This window comes from Diachasma alloeum, unplaced genomic scaffold (assembly GCF_001412515.2).
Source record: "Diachasma alloeum isolate Michigan unplaced genomic scaffold, Dall2.0 Dall_scaffold_00322, whole genome shotgun sequence".
Lineage (NCBI taxonomy): Eukaryota > Metazoa > Arthropoda > Insecta > Hymenoptera > Braconidae > Diachasma > Diachasma alloeum.
Genome location: NW_021680461.1, coordinates 45,621 through 73,597, shown reverse-complemented (window position 1 = coordinate 73,597; position 27,977 = coordinate 45,621). Strand labels below are relative to the sequence as shown.

The 27,977-nt window shown below is 40.8% G+C and overlaps 1 protein-coding gene across 1 annotated transcript in view; it reads right to left on the bottom strand.

Moving 5' to 3' along the window:
* Positions 1–27,977, bottom strand: part of LOC107040140 (leukocyte tyrosine kinase receptor) — a 591,240-nt gene that overhangs the window by 531,064 nt on the left and 32,199 nt on the right. The window contains exon 4 of the mRNA XM_015260083.1: positions 3,842–4,139. Coding sequence (XP_015115569.1) covers positions 3,842–4,139 — 298 coding nt within the window. The remainder of the gene's footprint in view (positions 1–3,841; positions 4,140–27,977) is intronic.

The window sequence follows — 27,977 nt, the reverse complement described above, 5'->3', positions numbered from 1 at the left end:
CAATAGGGGAGGGTTGAAAATTTTACCCAACAAGGGGGGAGGTTGCAGAGTCTATCTCAGCCTTCCCCATCCCTCTGCATGTGTCAATTGAATAAAAAAAATTGATTGTTAAATAAAAACAGCAAGTCTCGAAAATTATGATTTCACAGGGGGGGGCAGGAGGTGCATAATAGGGGAGGGTTGAAAATCTTAACCGATAAGGGGAGGAGGTTTCGGGAGGACGTTTCCCCCCTCCACCCTCTCTCGAAGTCTCAATTTTCGAGATGTCTTGTTTTTATTTAACAATTTCATTTTTTTATTTCATTAACGAATGCGAACGGAGGGCTGGGGTCGACTCAGATAGACTCTGCAACCCCCTCCCTTTCTTGGGTAAAATTTTCAACCCTCCCCTATTGTGCGTCCCCCCTCCACCTTCTCGCGAAATCCAAATACTCAAAATGTTTATTTAAATTCAACTCTTTTATTTTTTTATTGATTTAACGCGTGCAAACAGAGGGCTGGGGGTGGCTCAAACAGACTCTGTATCTCCCTCCCCTTATTGAGTACAATTTTCAACCCTGCCTTATTATGCATCCTTCTCCACCCCCTCCCCTTGTTGGGTAAAATCGTCAATCCTCCCTTATTGTGCGTCCCCCCTCCACCCCCTCACAAAGTCCAAATACTTAAAATTGTTATTTGAATTTAACAATTTAATTTTTTTATTTAATTAACACATGCGAACGGAGGGATGGGGGTAGCTCAGATGGATTCTGGAACTCTCTCTCCCTGTTGGGTAAAATTTTAAACCCTCTCCTATTGTGCGTCCTCTCTCCACCCCCTTACAAAGTCCAAATACTCAAAATGGTTATTTAAATTTAACAATTTTATTTTTTTTATTTAATTAACGCATGCGAACGGAGGGATGAGGGTAGCTCAGATAGATTCTGCAACCCCCTCGGCCTGTTGGGTAAAATTTTCAACCTTCCCCCATTATGCATCCCCCTCCACCCCCTCTCGAAGTCCCAATTTTCGATGATTTTTTTTTTAATTTACCAATTACATTTTTTTATTTAATTAACGTATACGAACGGAGGGATGGGGGTGGTTCTCATAGATTCTGGAACCCCCTCCCCTTGTCGGTTAAAATTTTCAACCCTCCCCTATTATGCATCCCCCATCCACTCCCTCTCAAAGTCCGAATTTTCGCGATTTTCTTTTTTATTTGAAAATTCAATTTTTTCATTTAATTAACGCATGCGAACGGAGGGATGGGGGTGGCTTAGATAGACTCTGCAACCTCCCCCTTGTTGGGTAAAATTTTTAACTCCCTCCTATTATCCATCCCCCCTCTACCCCCTCTTTATGTCCCAATGTTAAAATTGGTTATTTAAATTTAGCAATTTTATTTTTCATTCAAATAATGTATGCATATGGAGGGGTAAGGGTGTGTTAAACATATTTTGTCATGTTCCTTAATTATTTTTAAAAATTAGGGATGAAAAAGTTGACTCCCGGCGGTCCCTTTGGAGCGTCGGCAGTACAGTCCGCTCCCAAAGTTGTGGATATCGTTCGCCAGTTTCAGGCTCATCTATTCCTGATTAAAGAAAATATTCAAATTCCATATTTCTTATTTATTGACTTATTTGTTTAACTGTTTGCTGAACATATGTTCTGTTTGATTGATTTGGAGGCTGACTTGTTTATTTATTCACATATTTTTTCATAATTTTCAATTAGCATCTTGTTTCTTTCTGAATGATGAAAATCTATAGATAGTGGGGTAAAACGGACCAAATCTGCATATCAATCAACCGAAAATAGCATAGTCAAATTTTTCACATAATTTTCAAAGGTTTTTTCAAACTCCAAAATAAAATCTGATTTATTCAAATTACGGTATTCAGTCGGGAGATATGGACAATTGAAGAGAGTCCGTTTCACCACTTCTTCACTCCATATTTTTCCCCTGCTCCAATTAGTTTATAATATTAGGTTAGTATTCTCCCCTTCCATTCTCAATTTCTGCTCTTGATTTAAAGTTTTATAGACCTTTCAAATGAAAATTTTCTCGCCTTCGAGGGTGATCAGCACGCGCCTGAGTGGAAATTTTGGCCAGGTGTAGATCAGGATTTGTTCAGGTCAGCCCTGACATCAGATCAGATTGTGATAATGTGAATTGATCACGTCATGATCAAAGGTGTAATGCTACTTTAGATCCAAATTTGATCAGACCTGGCGGACCGAACCCTGATCAAAATCCATGGATCGAGACTCGAGGAACGCGTCAAGTTTTACTACTAATATTTCTTAACAAAAAATAGATAATTAAATTTTCAAAAATGATTTTCATGATCATTTGTAATCATATTGGGTACCTCGCAATGCATTGATTTCATTTATCGCAGAGAAAGACGATTTTGCTATCGGAAATTATTCTGTCCTCGACTGGTTTCAAACCGACGATCCTACGATTTCTAAACCTATGCGTCAACCACTACAATTTTAATACTGCAAAATCTGACATTTAAGGCATTTGATGCTTGACACGTCTGACCTTTAAGGGGTTTTCCCTGTAAAAAAAAATATAATGACATTAAAATGAAATTTATACAGAATGTCCATCGTAGTTATCAGCTAATGTTTGAATAACAATTTTTCTAGGTTTCGTTGACAAGTTATGAAATATGAGCTATATGACACATGGGCTAGTTATATACATGAGTCCATATGGCAATTTTTCAAATTAGCATAAAACTATCCAGTACATGATAACACACTTTCTTGCTAAAGAGAAAAACTTGAATGCGAGCCCATGACTTAAAACGGATATCTAGAAAAATGCTAGGGAAATTAATAGATAATCCAACTGTCATTCTAAATATCTTATATGAATGACAAATGAATGTCATATTTTACTTTCTTCAAACAAAACTCATTAAATCATTTTTTCTTTGAAACGTCTGATCCTTATAGTGCCTGACCTTTCAAACAAGATATTTGAGTTTTTATATGTTAGTCCCTTGACGCTTGACCCTTTAAATGTCTGACCCTATCGACGTCCGTCCCTTGACACTTCTGACCCTTGAAATATTTGACCCTTAATACTTCGGACCTTTAAATAGTTTAATCTTGTGAACCTTAAGGGGCCTAATCTTTGCTAGATTTGATACTCAATATGTCTGACCCTTGAAGCGGCTAGTCCCCTGCTCGGATTGAGATTAGGGTGATCAAATCCCAATCTACTATTGTTTATTTCAGGATGCCGTGCTTAAATTGATATCGGGGTGACCAAATCCGAATTTTGTCAAAGTGTTTTCAGGCAGCTTGACCTCAGAAACACTGGATCATTTCTCACCAGGTTTTGATCAGATTTCACCTGATCAGTGGAACCTGACTACAGAAGGATTTATTCTGATCCAACTTTAGGTGGCCTGAACGGAATTTACACTCGGGGTCGGTTTTTATGCCTGGTTTTCCTTCTTAAGTACACATACTATTTTTTGTCATAACTGTACGGTAATGTTCGATTTTTTTGTAAATGCAGGGAGAAACAGGGATTTGATTACTTCGAGGATCATCGAAACAAAGAAAAATCTGAGAAATGAAATAAGCCACTTTCTTCCCCAAATGAAGAAAGTGGTTGATTTTATTCTTCGGATTTCTGTTGTTTTCGAGTATCCTTGGACAGACGTAATCTCCGTTCCTCTCTCCACTTATGAAGCAAAATCAGACGTTACCATCCAGTTATGACAAAAAATAGTATGTTTGCCGCGATAATAGTTTGCTTGATACACAACGTAATTGAACCGACTCATTCTATCACTTTGACATGGATCTTCATTGAATCACAAAAATTACGTACTTGTATCTTATATTCGGTAGTGCGACGACATGATTATACCAAATGTCACTGCGATCTCCGTAACTCCACCATAGTCTCTGGGATTGATTCTGATGTGGTTTCATTTGAATGAGATATAATCCCAGTGAACCACTAAAGGCGCCATACTGATGGAAGAAAAATCGCATCTGACAGGATTGATAATATGGACTCTTCGGATCACTGCTGTATGGCGGAGTAGGGTTGAATATGGGACTATTCAATGTAGCACGATCTCCAAGTCCATTGCCTCTTGACGAGTTCACAAATGCATAAGTTCCTGCGAGAAATTAAAAAAAAACAAGTGGACAATGAAATTTTTTTATAAATGACTATAGTGGTTGTTGCTAATAAATTATCAATTTGCTTCCGAATGACTTCTCTTTTTTGAAATTCTTATTTTACAATTCTCTTCTTCTATTCCTTCCGAATGCAAGATTGGTAATCGCTCAAATTTAAGTTCCACATTTTTTGTGTTAGCGTTATTAAATATGATCTAAAAAGGCAGAATATGCGATTTTTAGATGGTGTATGTATGTAGCCTTTTTCCTTCATTTTTTTCTCGAAATTTCCTTGTAAGGGATCAATCAAATGTCATGAATTTTGTCATGAATATAGACTCAATATTAATCAAGTATATTTCATACGCGATATATTATATTCGAGTATATAATATAGATATTATATATGATAGATATATTATAGATTGTAACATGATAAAAATCTTATACTGTTCCTCGCCTGAACTGACCGCGGATCATGAGGGGAAAATTAGTATTTTTACCTCAGCGAGGAGTCGGATCACCCAGAGCCACAATTGTCATTTTATTTTTTTTATTTCTATTATTTACTTCCTTTTCATCATTCTCTCGAAGTCTGTCGATCGCGCTCACCGTGGGTTACGTGAGCTTCCTGGCGAAGGGAGTGGAGCGGAGCATCGGGAAGGGCTATAAGACGGCGCTATAGCTGAGGAGCAGCACACCGACGAGCACGCACACACCGAGTCTGGGAGACTCACATCACGTAGGACGCGAAAGACGATCGTCGCACGCCAGCAGGCATCTCAGGCCTCTACGTGCGAACCCCCACCACCTCACCGATGGATCGGCGGCACAAGGCCGTCCAGTAAAAAACCGATGCTACAACATTGAGGGAGCATCGGATTATGTTGGCTCCTGCGCCGCTCAACGCGGATCACATCCACCAACCGCGAGGCGCAAGTCCCAGTTTTCTGGGACTAAGGAATTTGGGATTAGAACCATTTTAAAATTTGATACGCGTTGTCGAGCTATTGTCGACATCGTGAACAGGACGCAGGGGCCTCTCGAACGCGGGGCAGATTATTTGGACGCAGTTCGTTTAATGTGGCGCTTATCGAATAATACAAATTTCTCGGAAGCAGCCCGTCTTGACATCGCGTACAACCATTTACGGCCGGAGTATCATCCGATGATTCACCGCAATGATTTCACGACTTTTGACGAACTGGAAAATCTCGTGCTAGATTTCGACTGGAGGCACAGTCGCACTCCGCTAAAACCTCCTCCAGACACGCATGAGACCATTTACCTGCATTGCGCGTATGTTCCATCGCGCTACGCGAAAAAGGGGGTAAAGCGGTTGTGAAACAGATCAATGAGGTCAGTGGGGCAACCGGGCCTAAGAAGCCCGCAAAAGTAAATTCAGATGCGAACAAATCCGAGCAGAAAAGTCAGTCTCGGAGGCCTTCCACTCAAAAAGCCCTTGCTGCTACTCAAGCTGCCACGATTCAGCCTCCTGCTTCACCAGCACGGTCCTACTCAGCAGCGACAAAAGCTGCAAAGCCCAAAATTAATTTTTCAGCTGGCGGACGGACGTCCCCAGCTAAAACTCCTCAGGCTGGCACACCACCAACGACGTCGACATCATCTAAGTCGACGGATTTCTGCCATAATTGCCTGAAGAACGGTCACAAAGGCGCGTACTGTAAGCAGCCGCAGACCGAAATATTTTGCTATGTGTGTGGGACAAGGGGTGTCAAATTACCCGATTGTAAAAATCACCCACCAAAACAAACGGCAGGGGAAACCGCAAAGGGAGCGCAGCAATAAAGGGTCCCGCGCTGTCTCCCAAGGTTTCAAGGACCCAACCTACTCCTAAACCGCGTGTTTCAGACCGTCAATCCCCTAAACCGACTTTGGCTATGTCCCAGGAGAAAGATTTCTGAGAACGAGACGGATTTTTCGACTATCACGGTTCATAATAACCGTGGAACGCGGCTTTCTTCCAAAACTAAGAATCGAGGTGCGCGTTTCAATTATTCAAGTCGGGACATCACGTAGTCTGACGGGATTCCCAACTCTAAATCATTGTCTAAGAGTAAAAATCCAAGTTCGAGTCGTAAACTGAACCACGGTACCGCAGTAATACTCGATAATGACGAGACTGAATTTCCACCTACGTATGAACGTTTGTATCGCGAGAATTCCGAGCGGCTGATCACCGATTCGGAAACTAATTCCACGATAAAACGCGAATCTAGGGAAAAGGAGGTTGCAGGTGCACCCGCAACGTCACATGAGGAGGAAAGTTTCGCAGCGATTTCGAGTCATACCGCGGAGTCGAGAGAGTGCCTGGAATAATCCATCGTCATGGTGAAAAAGTCTCACGGGAAATGGCGATTATGTCTTGATTTCCGGTGGTTGAATAAATTAACGAAAAAGGACATGTATCCCATCCCGAATTTGGTCGGAATTTTGGACAAGCTGCGCTCCGCGCGTTATATCACCACATTAGATCTCAAACAGGCCTATCACCAAGTGCCTCTGGATCCAGAAATCCGCGAATTAACTGCGTTTTCTGTTTCCGGTCTGGGCACGTTCGAATTTGTAGGGATGCCATTCGGTTTAACGAATGCACCCGCGACGTTTCAACGTCTCGCAGATAGGATTATCGGTCCTGAGCTTGAGCCCTTCGCATTTGCGTACTTAGACCACATCATTGTCGTCACTCAGACGTTTGAAGACCATCTCAAGTATTTGGAATTAGTTCTCACGAGGCTGCGCGATGCAAACCTCGAAATAAATTTGGAAAAAAGCGTGTGTTGTAGTAACCGCGTCCAATATTTGGGGTTTATCGTGGATGAAACTGGGCTTCATCTCGATTCTTCGAAGGTCGAACCAGTCTTAAATTATCCGGAACCACGTACCATACGTCAAATTCGACGTTTCCTCGGTATGTCATCATGGTATCGGCGTTTTATTCCCGACTTTGCCGCGATGGCCGAGCCTATTACGCGCCTCTTGCGCAAAAATACTAAGTGGAATTGGGGGGATGAACAATCGACTTTATTCACCCGTATTAAAGCCGCTCTGTCGACTGCACCAGTATTATCCTGCCCTGATTTTTCGGTACCATTCACGATTCAAACCGATGCAAGTGCTTACGGTCTTGGAGCCGTCCTCACACAAACAATTGATGGAGTCGAATATGTGATCGCGTTCGCAAGTAGGACATTAACTAAGCTTGAGCGAAATTATTCAGTCACACAAAAAGAGTGTCTCGCGGTCGTGTGGGCTATTGATCATTTTAGACGGTACATTGAAGGATATCACTTCACGATTATTACCGACCACAGCTCATTACAGTGGCTCCATAATTTGAAAGACCCGGCCGGCTGGTTAGGAAGGTGGGCACTAGCGTTACAAGAGTACGATTATAATTTAGTTCATCGACCTGGCAAGCTCCATGACGTTCCAGACGCATTATCGCGAATGTACGAGGACGAGTGTACCGAGGCCAATGAAAATGAGGTTAACGCTGTTGAAAACCCCGACTTGTCGACGGAAATTGGAAGTGATAGTGCGGCAGAGGTGAAAGATGAGTGGTATTCACGCAGAAAGGCGTCTGTAATCCGAGAATCAGCTAAGTTCAAGGGGTGGAAGGTGGAGAACGATCAACTGTTTCGATACCGACCAAACCCCCTGGTTTCAACGGTTGCGGAGGACTTTGATACGTGGAAGCTCGTTCCCCCAACGTCGTCACGAATAGATATTATTTCTGAATCTCTTGACCTACCGCGTTTAGCCCATTTGGGAATTGAAAAGACGCAAGCTCGAGTAGCCCTCGCGTATTATTAGCCAGGAATGTCGGGAGACGTAGCCAAATACGTCACATCATGTGAAGTTTGTCAGACGTGTAAAGTCTCACAGTTACAACCTGCGGGTTTGATGGGACAACGCGTTTTTCATGAGCCGTGGACAGTAGTTGCCGCGGATATCATGGGCCCTTTCCTTCCGAGCAGATTAGGTTATTATTACCTCTTAGTTTTTCAAGATCTGTTCACTAAGTGGGTGGAGGTGGCCCCATTGAAAAAGGCAGATGGTAAATCTATCATCGCCGAATTCGAAAGCCTGATAATATTCCGCTGGGGAACACCTAGAGTGATCCTTACAAATAATGGTACGGAATTCAAAAATAAATTAATGCAGGAGATGGCGAGATCTTTTGATATCCGACATACAGCCACTCCGCCGTACCACGCGCAAGCCAACCCAGTGGAATGCGTAAACCGCGTCCTCAAGACGATGATTATCTGTTTCATTGAACAGGACCATCGAGAATGGGATTCACACTTGCACGAATTTCGGTCAGCATATAATACCGCGCTCCATAGTTCACTCCATGTCTCGCCCGCATTCTTGAATTTCGGTCGTCAGCCCCGCGATAGTTTATTTTTTCGGAAAATGAAGGCACTTGACGAAGAAATAGCGGTACCGAACAAGGCCAGATGGACAAAACGTATGGAACGCATGACGCAAGTTTATGATTTAATTACCGACAACCTAGATAAATCTTTTGAGCAACAAGCTCGTTATTACAATCATCATCATCGTGACGTAAGATTTGCAGAAGGCGATTTAGTTAGGTGTAAAATCCGAACATTATCCTCGGAGCCGAAGGGCTTTACGTCGCTACTAGCGCGTAAATGGAGCACTAAACTATATCGAATAAAAGACATTAACTCCGATTTCGTTTACGAGTTATTAGATGAGGAAGGGAGAGTCGCGGGACTCCACCATGTTAAAGATTTAAAACTTGTGGTAGCCGCGGATGACGGGCGACTCGCACGCGACTCGGACGACGAATGAGCCACGGCGCAAACTTCCCCTTAAAACCTCATATCATTCACTCATTATTAACCCCTAACATTATATGTCCGTTTTGGTTGTTTTTTTTTAATGGCAGAATTGCCCTTGGTTTTTTTTTTGTTTCATGGCTACTGGGTCCCGCTCCTCGCGGGCCTTTATGAAATTTAGTTTATCGGAGACGTCATTGCACGTCTTATTACACTCACAGACGCTCGCCCCGGCAGTTCAGTCTGGGGGGGCAGAATATTAATTATTTCCTTCATATTGTTGCCGTTTATCGGTTTTGATTTTGGAACTTTGTTCAATTTCTTCATTCGTGTGGCTCTCGCGTCGTCGTCGCTTGCGGGTGATCCTCGCGTCTTAGCGTCTCCCACGCATCTTTACTATTACTATTACTATTACTATTACTATTACTATTACTTATTACTATTTCTTTTCGTTAATTAGTATCACTAGGTTAGTTACATTTTTTTTTGGTTTGTATAGCGTCTTTGCTCGCGGGAGTCCTCTCCCGCACGTGTACAGAATCCTACGCTAACTCTCGTATGGACGAGTAAAAGATCACACTTAATTATGATTTAAAAATATTTTTTTTTGTTTTGTAAACAATTGCATATTGTTGAGTACGCTCATTATAGCTTGTTCCCACACGCCTCCGCGGTTATCTGAGCTAGTCGTGGAACGCGGCTCAACGGTGTGACCTTGTCCTTTGGCGGTTAAAAGGACTGGCGCCCTTTTTGGCATTTTTGGCATGGCTCCTCTCGTTATTCCCGTCGTTCCAATTCCGGGTTGAGAGAGTCCAAAAGGGTCGCTGAAAGTCAGTGGAGAACCACGCGCCTGAATCCCGCAGACGCGCTTGGAAAAATACCTCACAACTTTTTGGCGCCCAACGTGGGGCCTTCGGGCAAATCCACGGGATAAAAATTGATTCATTTTTTTTTGATTCTTTCAATAATTGAAAATTATTTGGTTTCACTTTATCTGAAATTTTATTTTGGAAAATTAAATTCTATTAAATTCACGCGTATCCGAATTGATTCTCTTGGGATTTAATTTCATCGGGTGAGTTATTCGCGCTAAATTAAATTATTTGGGGATTAATATTCCTCGGCCTCGAGTCAACACTCGTCTTGTATTCGGGAGTATCGACCCATTTTATTTCGCCTCTATTTTCGGGTTTGTTTACTTCGCGCTGGAATGTCGTGCGGAGAATAGAGCAAACACTGAACGCTTGGTATCGGAAGTCTCTCTTGCACAATTTCTACGGGCCGCTCTCGCTTCACGCGTTTAGTGGGACCCGTCGGCGTAGTGGGGAATTATCGATCGGCCACTATCAGCTGTTTGAGTGCGACTGCACTCTCGGATTTCTCATATTCCCGAGCGGAGTAATTGACCTCGCGCGCTAGATTGCGAATTAGGGGAAATTATTTTGTTTTCCCTCGTTTGTTTTTTTTCCTTTTTGCAAAAATTATATTTTGTTTGCAAAAATTATTTTTAAATTTTTCCTTGTTTTTGTTTTTTGCAAAATAATTTTTTTTTATTATTAATTTTGTTTTTACGTATAAAAAAAAAAGTTTTTTTTTGTGTTTGCAAAAGGTAATTTTTTTTTGTTGCAAAATTATTTTTTTATTAATTGGTTCTTTTGCAAAAATTATTTTTCCTGTAGATTTTTTTTTTGCTTTTGCAAGGATTGTTTTTTTTTGCTTTTGCAAATTATTTCAGTCCGAAGACTGAATTAATTTTTCTTTCTCGTTAAGTTCAGACTTGAATTCAGATTTTGTTCGAATTTATTTCGGTTATTGAATTTTTTTTTGCTTTTGCAAGATTATTATTTTTGTTTTCCCGTTGCAAGGGCTAGTTACAGTGATTTTGCTCCGGATAACCAAGCTTAGATTTGTTGGGGAATGAAGCCCTCCCATTGTATACTTCGGTTGTTAGCGCTAATCCAAAAATTTTCGTCCATTCGAGGAGTAACAACTTGAATAAACATGGATGAACGTACGAAAGTGACGCGTTACCTCCGTTCCATGGACATCACGCGTCTTCGCGCGTTCCTGCCATCCGTCGGCGGTAGTCCAGTAGGATCACATGACGTATTAGTCGACAGAGCGCTGCGCGCATTATTTCGCATGAAGCACGATAGAGTACCATGGTCGCTGGCCGACGATTATATTGAGGGATTGAGTGATCTCAACCTCGACGAATTCGACTTCGAGGGTGCCAATGCCGCGGGGCCGGACTCGGTTCGTAATGAAGAGGTCCAGCAGCCCTTACCAGATCTCTCGCGCATTGACCCCGCGATTCTACAGCACGGGGTCGCACGATCCTCAGTGCAATCTACGTCGACTACGACCACTGTCACGTCAGCCGCTGCGGACAGTGTCTTATACAACATGTGGTCCATGTTTGAAAACGTGAGCCGTAGCTCACGCCCACCGGGGATCCCTCAACACACAAGCTCACCTCAAAATATTAGGGGGTTTGTGGCAGGTGATTTACCCCAATCTTCGGTTCAGCAGACTCTGAACCAAACTCCAAGAGATACCCGCGGTTCGTACTATCGGAACCAAGGNGAGAGTGCGTCAGGAAACCTGTGGTATTCCTGACGATGAATTATTTCAAGTTCTGCCCACAATCCTTAAAGGGGTCGCATATAATTGGTGGGAAGACCGCCGCGATCGGTTCAGAACTTTTGAACAATTACGTTCCGCGCTTCTGAGTCGCTTCTCCAGCCCTATTGATACGCGTTGTCGAGCTATTGTCGACATCGTGAACAGGACGCAGGGGCCTCTCGAACGCGGGGCAGATTATTTGGACGCAGTTCGTTTAATGTGGCGCTTATCGAATAATACAAATTTCTCGGAAGCAGCCCGTCTTGACATCGCGTACAACCATTTACGGCCGGAGTATCATCCGATGATTCACCGCAATGATTTCACGACTTTTGACGAACTGGAAAATCTCGTGCTAGATTTCGACTGGAGGCACAGTCGCACTCCGCTAAAACCTCCTCCAGACGCGCATGAGACCATTTACCTGCATTGCGCGTATGTTCCATCGCGCTACGCGAAAAAGGGGGTAAAGCGGTTGTGAAACAGATCAATGAGGTCAGTGGGGCAACCGGGCCTAAGAAGCCCGGAAAAGTAAATTCAGATGCGAACAAATCCGAGCAGAAAAGTCAGTCTCGGAGGCCTTCCACTCAAAAAGCCCTTGCTGCTACTCAAGCTGCCACGATTCAGCCTCCTGCTTCACCAGCACGGTCCTACTCAGCAGCGACAAAAGCTGCAAAGCCCAAAATTAATTTTTCAGCTGGCGGACGGACGTCCCCAGCTAAAACTCCTCAGGCTGGCACACCACCAACGACGTCGACATCATCTAAGTCGACGGATTTCTGCCATAATTGCCTGAAGAACGGTCACAAAGGCGCGTACTGTAAGCAGCCGCAGACCGAAATATTTTGCTATGTGTGTGGGACAAGGGGTGTCAAATTACCCGATTGTAAAAATCACCCACCAAAACAAACGGCAGGGGAAACCGCAAAGGGAGCGCAGCAATAAAGGGTCCCGCGCTGTCTCCCAAGGTTTCAAGGACCCAACCTACTCCTAAACCGCGTGTTTCAGACCGTCAATCCCCTAAACCGACTTTGGCTATGTCCCAGGAGAAAGATTTCTGAGAACGAGACGGATTTTTCGACTATCACGGTTCATAATAACCGTGGAACGCGGCTTTCTTCCAAAACTAAGAATCGAGGTGCGCGTTTCAATTATTCAAGTCGGGACATCACGTAGTCTGACGGGATTCCCAACTCTAAATCATTGTCTAAGAGTAAAAATCCAAGTTCGAGTCGTAAACTGAACCACGGTACCGCAGTAATACTCGATAATGACGAGACTGAATTTCCACCTACGTATGAACGTTTGTATCGCGAGAATTCCGAGCGGCTGATCACCGATTCGGAAACTAATTCCACGATAAAACGCGAATCTAGGGAAAAGGAGGTTGCAGGTGCACCCGCAACGTCACATGAGGAGGAAAGTTTCGCAGCGATTTCGAGTCATACCGCGGAGTCGAGAGAGTGCCTGGAATAATCCATCGTCATGGTGAAAAAGTCTCACGGGAAATGGCGATTATGTCTTGATTTCCGGTGGTTGAATAAATTAACGAAAAAGGACATGTATCCCATCCCGAATTTGGTCGGAATTTTGGACAAGCTGCGCTCCGCGCGTTATATCACCACATTAGATCTCAAACAGGCCTATCACCAAGTGCCTCTGGATCCAGAAATCCGCGAATTAACTGCGTTTTCTGTTTCCGGTCTGGGCACGTTCGAATTTGTAGGGATGCCATTCGGTTTAACGAATGCACCCGCGACGTTTCAACGTCTCGCAGATAGGATTATCGGTCCTGAGCTTGAGCCCTTCGCATTTGCGTACTTAGACCACATCATTGTCGTCACTCAGACGTTTGAAGACCATCTCAAGTATCTGGAATTAGTTCTCACGAGGCTGCGCGATGCAAACCTCGAAATAAATTTGGAAAAAAGCGTGTGTTGTAGTAACCGCGTCCAATATTTGGGGTTTATCGTGGATGAAACTGGGCTTCATCTCGATTCTTCGAAGGTCGAACCAGTCTTAAATTATCCGGAACCACGTACCATACGTCAAATTCGACGTTTCCTCGGTATGTCATCATGGTATCGGCGTTTTATTCCCGACTTTGCCGCGATGGCCGAGCCTATTACGCGCCTCTTGCGCAAAAATACTAAGTGGAATTGGGGGGATGAACAATCGACTTTATTCACCCGTATTAAAGCCGCTCTGTCGACTGCACCAGTATTATCCTGCCCTGATTTTTCGGTACCATTCACGATTCAAACCGATGCAAGTGCTTACGGTCTTGGAGCCGTCCTCACACAAACAATTGATGGAGTCGAATATGTGATCGCGTTCGCAAGTAGGACATTAACTAAGCTTGAGCGAAATTATTCAGTCACACAAAAAGAGTGTCTCGCGGTCGTGTGGGCTATTGATCATTTTAGACGGTACATTGAAGGATATCACTTCACGATTATTACCGACCACAGCTCATTACAGTGGCTCCATAATTTGAAAGACCCGGCCGGCTGGTTAGGAAGGTGGGCACTAGCGTTACAAGAGTACGATTATAATTTAGTTCATCGACCTGGCAAGCTCCATGACGTTCCAGACGCATTATCGCGAATGTACGAGGACGAGTGTACCGAGGCCAATGAAAATGAGGTTAACGCTGTTGAAAACCCCGACTTGTCGACGGAAATTGGAAGTGATAGTGCGGCAGAGGTGAAAGATGAGTGGTATTCACGCAGAAAGGCGTCTGTAATCCGAGAATCAGCTAAGTTCAAGGGGTGGAAGGTGGAGAACGATCAACTGTTTCGATACCGACCAAACCCCCTGGTTTCAACGGTTGCGGAGGACTTTGATACGTGGAAGCTCGTTCCCCCAACGTCGTCACGAATAGATATTATTTCTGAATCTCTTGACCTACCGCGTTTAGCCCATTTGGGAATTGAAAAGACGCAAGCTCGAGTAGCCCTCGCGTATTATTAGCCAGGAATGTCGGGAGACGTAGCCAAATACGTCACATCATGTGAAGTTTGTCAGACGTGTAAAGTCTCACAGTTACAACCTGCGGGTTTGATGGGACAACGCGTTTTTCATGAGCCGTGGACAGTAGTTGCCGCGGATATCATGGGCCCTTTCCTTCCGAGCAGATTAGGTTATTATTACCTCTTAGTTTTTCAAGATCTGTTCACTAAGTGGGTGGAGGTGGCCCCATTGAAAAAGGCAGATGGTAAATCTATCATCGCCGAATTCGAAAGCCTGATAATATTCCGCTGGGGAACACCTAGAGTGATCCTTACAAATAATGGTACGGAATTCAAAAATAAATTAATGCAGGAGATGGCGAGATCTTTTGATATCCGACATACAGCCACTCCGCCGTACCACGCGCAAGCCAACCCAGTGGAATGCGTAAACCGCGTCCTCAAGACGATGATTATCTGTTTCATTGAACAGGACCATCGAGAATGGGATTCACACTTGCACGAATTTCGGTCAGCATATAATACCGCGCTCCATAGTTCACTCCATGTCTCGCCCGCATTCTTGAATTTCGGTCGTCAGCCCCGCGATAGTTTATTTTTTCGGAAAATGAAGGCACTTGACGAAGAAATAGCGGTACCGAACAAGGCCAGATGGACAAAACGTATGGAACGCATGACGCAAGTTTATGATTTAATTACCGACAACCTAGATAAATCTTTTGAGCAACAAGCTCGTTATTACAATCATCATCATCGTGACGTAAGATTTGCAGAAGGCGATTTAGTTAGGTGTAAAATCCGAACATTATCCTCGGAGCCGAAGGGCTTTACGTCGCTACTAGCGCGTAAATGGAGCACTAAACTATATCGAATAAAAGACATTAACTCCGATTTCGTTTACGAGTTATTAGATGAGGAAGGGAGAGTCGCGGGACTCCACCATGTTAAAGATTTAAAACTTGTGGTAGCCGCGGATGACGGGCGACTCGCACGCGACTCGGACGACGAATGAGCCACGGCGCAAACTTCCCCTTAAAACCTCATATCATTCACTCATTATTAACCCCTAACATTATATGTCCGTTTTGGTTGTTTTTTTTTTAATGGCAGAATTGCCCTTGGTTTTTTTTTTGTTTCATGGCTACTGGGTCCCGCTCCTCGCGGGCCTTTATGAAATTTAGTTTATCGGAGACGTCATTGCACGTCTTATTACACTCACAGACGCTCGCCCCGGCAGTTCAGTCTGGGGGGGCAGTTGTAACATGATAAAAATCATGTACTGTTCCTCGCCTGAACTGACCGCGGATCATGGGGGGAAAATTAGTATTTTTACCTCAAGGAGGAGTCGGATCACCCAGGGCCACAATTGTCATTTTGTTTTTTTTATTTCTATTATTTACTTTCTTTTCATCATTCTCTCGAACTCTGTCGATCGCGCTCACCGCGGGTTACGTGAGCTTCGTGACGATGGGAGTGGAGCGGAGCATCGGGAATGACTACAAGTCGGCACTACAGCAGATGACGAGTAGCACACCGACTAGCACGCACACACCGAGTCTGGGAGACTCATACCACGAAGGACGCGAGAGACGACCGACGCACGCCAGCAGGCATCTCAGGCCTCTACGTGCGAACCCCCACCGCCTCACCGATGGATCGGGGGCACAAGGCCGCCCAGTAAAAAAACTCATGCTGCAACATTGAGGGAGCATCGGATTATGTTGGCTTCTGCGCTGTTCAATGCGGATCACATCCACCGACCGCGCAGCGCAGGTCTCAGTTCTCTGGGACTCAGGAACTGGGAATTATAACAATTTTAAAATTCCCAATTCAAAAGCATATAATAACGCGGATTTCCCGCGCTTCATCGCGTGATCGGGGTGGGGGTAGAAAAGATTTTGAGGTTCCTCGGGGCGATGTACGGCCCCGACGGACACTCTTCGCTAGGGTTCACCCATATTGAGTCGCTCTGCGCAATTAAAGTTTTATTATGCTCTTTGAGCTTCTTTAAATTGTTAAAACAATTATTACTTTGGTGTGCCTGGATTTTCCGGCCTTTTCCTGACGTCGCCGTACTGAGGATCCAGACGAGTTTACCCTGGAGTTTCTCACGTATCAAACGGTGAGCGTGATTTAATTTGTGAGTGCTCGCGTAGTTTCTCGATTCATTTCTCCGGTGGCCATTTTGGACACCGTTTGAGTGTTACAATTCGAGCCTTTTGCCTTCGGGACGCGGCACTCAGTGGCCTTTGGCCTCATTCCTTTATTTTCATTAGTGAATATTAATTATTTCATTCATATTGTTGCCGTTTATCGGTTTTGATTTTGGAACTTTGTTCAATTTCTTCATTCGTGTGGCTCTCGCGTCGTCGTCGCTTGCGGGTGATTCTTAGCGTCTCCCACGCATCTTTAAAGTTATTACTATTTCTTTTCGTTAATTAGTATCACTAGGTTAGTTACATTTTTTTTTTGGTTTGTATGGCGTCTTTGCTCGCGGGAGTCCTCTCCCGCACATGTACAGAATCCTACGCTAATTCTCGTATGGACGAGTAAAAGATCACACTTAATTATGATTTGGAAATATATTTTTTTTTGTATTTTGTAAACAGTTGCATATTGTTGAGTACGCTCATTGTAGCCTGTTCCCACACGCCTCCGCGGTTATCTGAGCTGGTCGTGGAACGCGGCTCAACGGTGTGACCTTGTCCTTTGGCGGTTAAAAGGACTGGCGCCCTTTTTGGCATTTTGTCTCCTCTCGTTATTCCCGTCGTTCTAATTCCGGGTTGAGAGAGTCCAAAAGGGTCGCTGAAAGTTCGTGGAGAACCACGCGTCTGAATCCCGCAGACGCGCTTGGAAAAATACCTCACAATATATATTATAGATATATTACAGATATATTATATTCGAGTATATAATATACTTGATTACCAACCGCGGTGGCTGTGTGGTTACAGTGTAGGATTGGCATGCGGGAGACCCGGGTTCGATTCCCGGCTGGGGGGCAAAAATTTGTGATACTTTAGATCTCACGGTTTCATTGTCGAGAGGGAGTCTCGCAAGAAACGACTGTACCTAGGAAGATTTTTCCCTCAAAAATGAGGTTTTTGCTTGTCCTTCGGCGAATGTGGTACAGGGGGTTGGGGGGTAGGAAGGGAACAAATCGTAAAGACCCAAAAGGGTATACGAGAACAAAAAATTGAAAAAAAAATTAATATATTTGATTCAAGTATATTATTCCTGATTTGAGTATAAAATATACTTGATTAAAGTATATTATTCTTGATTTTGGTCTATTTTATACTCAATTGAAGGATGGGTATTTCAATTCGGAGATGATCGTTTTGTACCAGGCCGGGTTATAGGGCAAGCCCTCTTACGTGTAATATAAGGGATAGGCATTAAGTTTCAGAATACAGGGGTCAAAAAGTGGACCTTAAAAAATGATGGTCAGAATATTCGGGTCACAATACACAGAGAAAAAAATGGATTATCTTTTGAAAGAAGTTTCTAAATTTTAGAAACCGTGGTTTCTATCCTTCAGTTGTCTAAAATCTTTAAACTTTTTTCTTTAGCAAAAAATTATTTAAAAGTAATTATCAAAATGTGTATTAATTGTAAAACAAAATATATATAATTTTCGAAAAAAAAATTTTTTAACTGGAAAATTCTGTAATTTTTAAATGGGGATTTTGCAACGAGGAGGAGAGGGATTGTTAATTGGGAATTCATAAGCAAAAAAATTGAGTCTGAGTTTTTCAAAAATATCTCTGAAACTAAGGGAAATGGCGAATTTTTACGGCAAACTTGGGAGGGGGGAGTGGGATAGACGGTTGTACATCGAGAATTCAATACAACTTTTCCCAATTTTTCTCCTAGTTTCGGAGGTATCTTCGAAAAACTCACCGACTTAATTTTTTTTGGTTGTGAATTCCCAATGCACACCCCCACTTTGCCCCCCTAAATTTTCAGAAAAAAATTTGCTAAAGACCCCTCCCTCTCTTTGCAAAATCCCGCCTCCTCACATTTGAAATTCCCGACATTGGGGCACCCTTCCCTATATATTTGGCACTTACGCTCTTTAAATACCTCGGCTGCAATTTTTTAGTTCAATCTGAAAATCTACAATTAAGAAAAATTCAGCACTGGTTTTACAAAATATTTGTGCTCAAAAAAAATCTACAAATTCTTTAGCTTTTATGAGCCCACCAAGGATAAAGCTTAAAAATTGGAGTTTCAAAAATCTACTAAAATTTCTCCCCTCCCCCTTTCCCTCCAAATTTTCAGTAAAAATTCGTTATCTCCTTTAGTTTCGGTGATATTTTTGAAAAACTTACACGCTCAATTTTTTTGCTTGCGAATTCTCAATGTACCCCCTCTCCGAATTTTCAGTAACAATTCGCTACCCCTTAGTTTCGGAGATATGTTTGAAAAACTCACGGACTCACTTTTTGCTTCCGAATGGAAGCATTGAAATCATTCGATTTTTGGATTCTCTAATTTTGCCTGGAAGTGATGAAGAATGGTCTGAAATGTAAAAATACGAAGTTTGAGGACCATGTATGTATGTGCGCGTGGTCAACTTGGTCCACTTGATGGTCAACTTTTAGAAAATTAAACGAATAAAGAACTAAAATAATTCCAAACAAGTAGCGGGCCGAGTCTATTCGACTGAAGAGATATGATTGTTTCTTTATGCGTTCTTAGTCTTTTTGTCTTTCAACTCTAGCAATTTCAATGATAGCAGGCTTCCGAATGGATGCGTTGCAATTCTATTTTTAAAAATTAATAAGAAGATGAAAATTCTGTTTTGTGGTGAATAAAAAATTTCAGTTTCTGCAAAGACGGATTGTTAGCGATAAATCGAAAAATTTGAATTTCTCGGGAATGTTGTATGAATTACTTGCATGAATTGTGCATATTTCAATTGGGTGGAATAGGAGACATTGAGATGAATATTTTGAAAATAAAATTGAAATCGGTTGAGTAGTTTTTGAGATATTCAAGAGAATAGATTTTAATACAAAGTCAAATATCTCCGAAACTATCCGTCCGATTCAGCCCATCTTCAACACCAATATTTTAGTGCCAAGAGGAAACTTTGTACCAAATTTCAAGTTAATATGTCAATTTTTAGGAAAACTAGACTGATAACAAAAATTTTCAGCAAAAAACCGAAAAATAGAAATATCTCGGGAACTTTGTATGAATGGGTATACATATTTTCATAGATAGCGATAGAAGACATCAAGACGAGTATTCTAAAAAAAAAATCGAAATCGGTTTGATAGTTTTCGGGATATTTGCAAAAACCGATTTAAAAACAAATTGTGATTTTTAAAAAATGGCTAAACCGATTTAGCTGAACTGTAGCACAGACTTAGTCTTCATTCATACCTATAATCTCATAAAATTTCAATTTTTTTGAAATTATTTTAGCCTTTTATTCGTTTAATTTTCTAAAAGTTCACCATCAAGTGGACCAAGGTGACCACGCGCCCATACACACATGGTCCTCAAACTTCGTATTTTTACATTTCAATCCACTCTACATCATTTCCAGGCAAAATTAGAGAATCGAAAAATCGAACAATTTCAATGCTTCCATTCCGATCCAAAAATTTGAAATTTTGTGAGATTATAGGTATTAATGAGGAATAAGCCTGTACTAAAATACTCATCTTGATGTCTTCTATCGCAATCCATCAAAATATGTATACCCGTTCCTACAAAGTTTTCGAGATATTTATATTTTTCGGTTTTTCGCTGAAAATTTTTGTTAGCACTCTAGTTTTCCTAAAAATTGACATATTAACTTGAAATTTGGTACAAAGTTTCCTCTTGGCACTGAAATGTTTGGTATTGACGATGGGCTAAATCGGATGGATTGTTTGGGAGATATTCGACTTTGTATCCAAATCTATTTTCTTGAATATCTCAAAAATGACTCACCCGATTTCAATTTTTTTTTTCAAAATATTCATCTCAATGTCTGCTTTTCCAACCAACTGGAATATGTACAATTCATGCAAGTGATTCATGCAAAGTTCCCGAGAAATTCAAATTTTTCGATTTATCGCTAAAAATCCATCTTTGCTCTCTAACTTTGAAAAGAATTGACATATTAATCTTAAGTTTGGCATGAAAGTTCCTCTTATTTTACTTAAAAATTGAGAGAATCGGAGAATTTCTTACAGAAACTGAAATTTTTTATTCAACACAAAACAGAATTTTTATCTTCTTATTATTAAAAAAAATAGAATTGCAATGGATCCATTCAGAAGCTTACTACCAATGAAATTGGTAGAGATAAAGGCATAAAGAAACAATCATATCTCTTCAGTCGAATAGACTCGGCCCCCTGCTTGTTTTGGTTGTGAATTCTCAATTCCTCCCCCCTCTTTGCAAAATCCCCCCTCAAAAATTACAGAAATTTTCGAGATTCTAAAAAATATTTTTTCTAAAACTATGCATATTTTAGTTTAAAATGAATTACCATGTTAATCATTAATTTTGAAGAAGTTTTTTCTAAAGAAAAAAGTTTCTAGATTTTCGAAAACTGAAGGTTAGAAACCACAGTTTCTGAAGTTTAGAAACTTTTTTAAAGCTAATTCATTTCTTCTCTATGAGTTTGACCCTAATATTGTGACCCTCATGTTTTAACTCCCACTCTTTCACCCGTATATTCTGACACTGAGTGCCTAACCCTTATATTACACTTAAGAGGGCTTGCTATAACCCGGCCTTATATGGGACATTCCACGTCAACTCAGCCACACCGGGTTTTTTTTTGTCTGGGAAAAATCATTGAGTAGGTGCATTTTGAACTACTACGTATAGACAGTGATCATGCAAAATTTCATTGCCCTGCCACTTTTTGTTTCTGAGATAATCATTATGAAACTTGAAATTTTCAAAAAATCATTACTTCTGAATGGAGCATCCGATTTTGATCAATAAAAAAAGAAAATTCTCGTTTTTTCTCGTACTTCAAGCTAAAAAATACTTCAGAGTCATTAAGAAGCTCCTAGACCGATTTTTCGAGAATTCTTCGCGTTTTCATTTTTTTTTCACTCTAGGGCCGCTCAATATTCGATCGAAATATTTTTTTTATGATAGAAGATGTCCTTATACGATATGAAAAAAATACGCCATAATGGAAGAGCGAAGCAATGCACCGGAAATTTTTTTTTTCGAAATTTTTGGGTTTTTCAGTGTTTAGGGGAGATCCATCGGTTTTTTTAAAGAAGTGAGTCTGTCAACCATTATTCTTCGTTCATATATGATGACATAACACTACACCATCATATAACGGAGAAAGAGTGCGCCGAAAAAAAAATTTTTCGTCGAAATTTTTACTGGAAGGGTAGATAGCTGAAGTGAACATTATCATCATCGGAAGTTTGCTAAATTATGATCAAACGAATGAGAGAAAGAAACAAACGGAGTCAATTAATTGATTTATCATCATCAGTCGGTTCCAAGGCTTTAATTCTAGAAAAAAACTTCAATTTCTCGATTGATTTTTTATCACCATCCGATTCTGTGTGGATGGATTACCGAGTTCCTATCTTATTCTATTCTTGCAACGAGGTAAGGAATTTTCACGTTGATTATATAGATTTCTATCTTTGATAAAGATCATTTGATCTTTATTCTCGGAATTGATATCTTCGGATTTCATAGAATGCCGCGGAGTGATAGATGTGCGAATCCAATGCGGGCTCCTAGTGAGAAGGGACACCTCGGTTATAATTTACATCCGATTTCCTTGATACTACACGAGAAATTTCCTTTTTTACCATTGTCTGCGAAAATCTGTGGTCAATGCCGAATGAGAGTTCCAACTTATGTCATTCCTCCATCTGTCCCCACGGTTAAATTTAATGCTACACATCTTCAGCGTTCGGAAACTCCACCCGATATACCAATGCTCCAAGCCGAAACATGTGTCCCAAGTCTGGATGTGATGAACAGTTCTCTGAGATCAGTTCGATCTTTCCATCTTGATGATTCCGGCAAATGAATCCACGGCGAACCAGACGATGAAGCTGAATTCGACAGTTCTTCCATGGATTATGATTCGGAAGATGACCAAAGTGACATTGATCCATCTTCATCTAAGCAGTATCGATCTGCGAGAGAAATCGAATTAGAAGAAATGTTGGATGGTTTGAAGCAGAAATTCAAAGTTCTGAAAAACTACCGTGAGCGCTTGCAAATCTTGACAGTTCATCCACAGTCGTGGAGTGCGCGGAAAATTGCTTCTGAATTTGGAACTACCAGATACATGGCGTCAAGAGCGAAAAGATTGAGAAAAATTAAAGGAGTGTTTGCTTCACCAATTGCGAAAGCAGGTCATTTATTACCCAGCACAACCGTCGAGAAGGTACACCATTTTTATCTAGAGCACAGTCGCGGCATGCCAGGAATGCAAGATAAAATATCCATCAAGATCAATGGAGAGAAGAAAGTAGAGCAAAAGCGAATGATACTCGAAAATCTAAAAGTCCTTCATCGAGAGTACAAACATGCAAATGACGATGCTAAGGTCGGTTTCAGTAAGTTCGCTGAGCTGAGACCTAAACAATGTGTAGTGGCGGGAGCAAATGGCACTCACGTGGTATGTGTTTGTACGTATCATCAAAATTGCAAATTGATGCTAGAGGCAATTAATATTGCGACTCTAACTCAAGATTTACCCTGTCCAGTCAGAGATTACAAAGATTGTCTAGCAAAATTGATGTGTACAAATCCAACCCCGGCCTGTAATCTGGATGAATGTAACGATTGTCCTGGAGTGAAATCATTATCATGTGAACTAAAGAAACATCTCTGATTCTGTCGTGGAAATGGTCGAATTTCGCATGTGGCAAAGTACGGACAGGTGTACCTTGCAGACACAGAACCTTCCGATGGATGAATTCATTGATCTTCTAATGGAACGATTGATAGTATTGAAGCCCCATCACTTCATCGCTAAAGAACAATCGGCTTTTATGAAACAGCGAAAAGAGAATTTGGATAATGGAGAAGTGCTAGTGCATTGTGATTTTTCGGAAAATTACGCTTTTGTGACACAAGATGCTGCTCAATCGTTCCACAACAATAATGACCAGTGTACAGTTCACCCCGTTGTTTACTACTATCGCGAAAAAATTTAAATCCAACATCGGAGTTTAGTCGTTTTGTCGGACAGTACGACTCACGATACTGCCGCTGTTTATTTGATGCAGAAGATTTTAATACAGCATGTGAAAGACAACTGTGAAAGCGTGAAGAAAATTATCTATGTCACCGATGGAGCTGCACAACATTACAAGAATCGTTTTCAGGTCACGAATCTCTTGCATCTCAAGACTGATTTTGGCATAGATGCGGTAGCCCATTTTCATGCAGCCGCGCACGGTAAAGGAGCTTGTGACGGAGTAGGAGCTGTCTTTAAGAGAGAAGCGAGACGTAAGAGCTTGCAAATCGTTCATGGTGAGCCAATCTTCATGCCAGATGCTTTGTTTCGATGGTCAAAAGAGAATTTTGAAAGAATTGATGTTTTTTTTTCACCAAGGCAGACCACGAAAATATCAAACCTGAGTTGAGAGAAAGATTTGATAGTGCCAAAGTTATTCCAGCCATTCAAAAGCACCATTGTTTTATTCCGATACCGGGAGAGCAATTGTTAATTAAACGATATTCGGCTTCGGCTAACGAGGAGGTTTTCCCAAAGCAAAAACAAACAACAACAAAACGAAAAACCCGCAGAAGACAGTAATCGTGATGTAAATAATTCACCAGTGCATGTTGGAACTTGTCGTCGAAGAGAGTGGAGAATTTCTCCGTATTGTAAAAATGTAAAAATGTGAAAATATAAAATGTTGTCGTTAGAGAAGAATAAAAATTGTTTTTTTCCTATACTTTTTCGTTAGTGGAAAGCATAGTGTGTTGTTGAGAAAAGATTTATAGTCGTATCAATAGTCTATTCTATCCAGCAGAACAGAAAATGTCTATTGACAAACCCCTTTTTCAGTAACAATAATGCAACTCTCCTAAACGACAGACAAACGTAAAACTTTCGAAGAAAAATTTTTTTCGGAGCATTCTTTCTCTCTTACATGATGGCATACTCTTTGGCCATCATATATGAACAAACAATAATAGTTAACAGACTGATTTCTTTGAAAAAAACCGATGGATCTCCCCTAATAACTGAAAAACCCAAAAATTTCGAAAAAAAAAAATTTTTCCGGTGCATTGCTTCGCTCTTCCATTATGGAGTTTTTTTTATATCATATAAGGATATCCTCTATCATAAAAAAAATATTTCGNTCTTTGGCCATCATATATGAACAAACAATAATAGTTAACAGACTGATTTCTTTGAAAAAAACCGATGGATCTCCCCTAATAACTGAAAAACCCAAAAATTTCGAAAAAAAAAAATTTTTCCGGTGCATTGCTTCGCTCTTCCATTATGGAGTTTTTTTTATATCATATAAGGATATCCTCTATCATAAAAAAAATATTTCGATCGAATATCGAGCGGCCCTAGAGTGAAAAAAAAATGAAAATGCGAAAAATTCTCGAAAAACCGGTCTAGGAGCTTCTTGACGGCTCCGAAGTATTTTTTATCTTGAAGTACGAGAAAAAACTAAAATTTTCTTTTTTTATTTATCAAAATCGGATGGTCCATTCAGAAGTAATGATTTTTTGAAAATTTCAAGTTTCGTAATGATTATCTCAGAAACAAAAAGTGGCAGGGCAATGAAATTTTGCATGATCACTGGCTATATGTAGACGTCCAAAATGCACCTACTTAATGATTTCTCCCAGACAAAAAAAAATCCGGTGTGGCTGAGTTGACATGGAATGTCCCATATAAGACAATCATCTCCGAATTGAAATACCCGTCCTCCAATCGAGTCTAAAATACACTGGAATATACTGGAATCAAGAATAATATACTTAAATCAAGCATATTTTATACTCGAATGAAGAATAATATACGCGAATCAAGTATATAATATACTTGATTCGAGTATGAAATATACTTGATTCAAGCATGTTTTATACTCAATTCAAGTTTTATTTTGCCATGTGGTATCAGTCATTACCCAAAAAAAATCATAACAATATCCTCTTGATTGTATAAGAATATGATGGGGGTCGCCCAATTCGTTGTTGAGTTATCGCTTATTATTTATACAATGTGAGTATGAAATATCGATTTTTCATGATTACTGAAAGAATCATCAGTTATATGAATGAAATAAGGATTTGAAATGTTTTTTTTTCAATGCCATCTTAATCAAGTTGAAAAATGCTGAGAACAGTGTTATTGATTATGAAGTTACACAATACCGCCATGAGCTTTTTATATGAGTGATTCTACCGAAATTGTTCTATTTTTGAGGATTATCAACATGTCTCTAGAGTGGATTTCTCTTTATATTTCAATTATATACATAAAAAATGATGTTTCTTAGCGCCTATGTGCTATAACTTCACAAATCCTAAGGTAATCACTCATTTGTAGAATTTCCACTACAACTGGTCAAATATCCATGGTTGACTTCCAATCCAATGGATCAGACTTTAATAGAGGGATCATCAGAGCTAACTATTCTGTTCCTGATCATTAGTTGCTTATTTATTCAGTGGAAATATTATCAATATCAATTAACTACAATAATTGAGATATGCGGTAGCGTTTCGGCCAAGAAAACGTTTTGATCGACTGAGTAAAACATCAGGCCGAGCACACAGCGTATCTAAACACGATAGAACTTCCCCCTCCACCACACACAGTAAAAAAGATGTGCGCATAGCAACGGTTTTATATTCACATTCTCGGGATTCCCATTATAAAGTCGGAGAACTACGTTATAACGTTGGCAGCGCGGGTCCAACTGAGCCTCACATCGAACTGCGAAATGTTGCCACCAGTGCATTTAAATGTGGGTTGTGATGTTGTTATGGAGAACCACGGGGAACGTTTTTTTTTATCTTGAATGACTTATTAGAGTGTAAAACGAAAAATCGACGAAGCGTTCAATTTTTTTCCTTCGTCAAAAATTTAAATTTTTCCCTGTCATGTTTATATCCATGTCCGGATCTTGGAGATGAAGATTGTTTATGCTCTGATTGTGTTAGAAATCTAAATTTGTAAAGAGAATATGTATTTTCCTTTGAGTGATAATGGAAAATGTTTTCAATTCCGTGGAAACAATTCTCTAAATGAGCTTAGAGCGACATGCGGACAATACTAAAACAATTTTGTGATTATTTCAAAAAAATTAGTAGGATCAGTAGGGTGAAATGGACACTTTTAACCCTTTTCAAAACGTAAATGTCTTGTTGAAGTGTTGATGAAATGAATTTTTTTTTTCAATTTGGAGTACATACTCTTTGCCTTCGTGATAAGCCTAGACCAAGCTCAATTGGTGAATTTGTTCTTTAATTATGAATGTCAAAAAAAATCGAAAGTGTCCATTTCCCCCGTGTTCCCCTAATATCCTCAAAAAACAGAAAAAAAACTGAAACTGATGTTTTCGTAAAAACTTCAATAAAGTAAACATTTTGTTCGACTATTCTTGAAAAGAAATCAATTTATTTCTTGAGAAAGTACATTCCTCATTGAAAACCTCCAGGAGTCGGCCTAACTCCCGGCCCACGGATCCACGCCAACACCACTTCTTTCGTCCGAAGTGATGGATCCCTGAGAACATGGAATTAAAACATCCCACGTCCTCAAAGTAATCTGATCATTCTGTTTGGGACGCCGAAGCGTCCCATTCTCTCGCTGTTCCGGATCTTGTCCTCGCAACGGACCCCCATAATCCATAATGGATTAATGCCACTTACGACCGTCGTCGAGGACCAGACAATTTTCATCCGCTCGACTCCGGTGCCTGTCACCGACTGTCTCGAAATCTACTAGGGCCTTCTCCCCCTAGTCTGAACATTGTGATGTCTTGACGTTGAAATTTATAGATGGCGCTATTAATCGGCCATAATAGTCCGCGAGATTCAAATTATTGTTGGAAAATAATTTAAATAGTTCAGGAAATTAAAAATATACCAGAAATAGAAGAATAAAGAAAGTCTGGAATACAATGGACAAAGAGAACGAAAAACAGCATCGCAAGCGTGAGAAAAACCGTTACGGAAATAGTAAATGTCAAATACTTGAGTTTTGCTCTTATAATTTACAACCCTCCAAATTCTCGTTGAGTAAACACTTTCCTCGAAAATCCAAATTTAGAGAAGAAAATAAATTTAACGGTTACGGTCCCATGTCGTAAAATCTCAGTTCTGGTTATTTCGAAAGGTTCTCTGTTTCACGTGACTAACACGTGTGGGCTCTCCATTGTTCATTGTTTCGCTAGGCTGAGGGCCTGAGACCCTTCGCGAC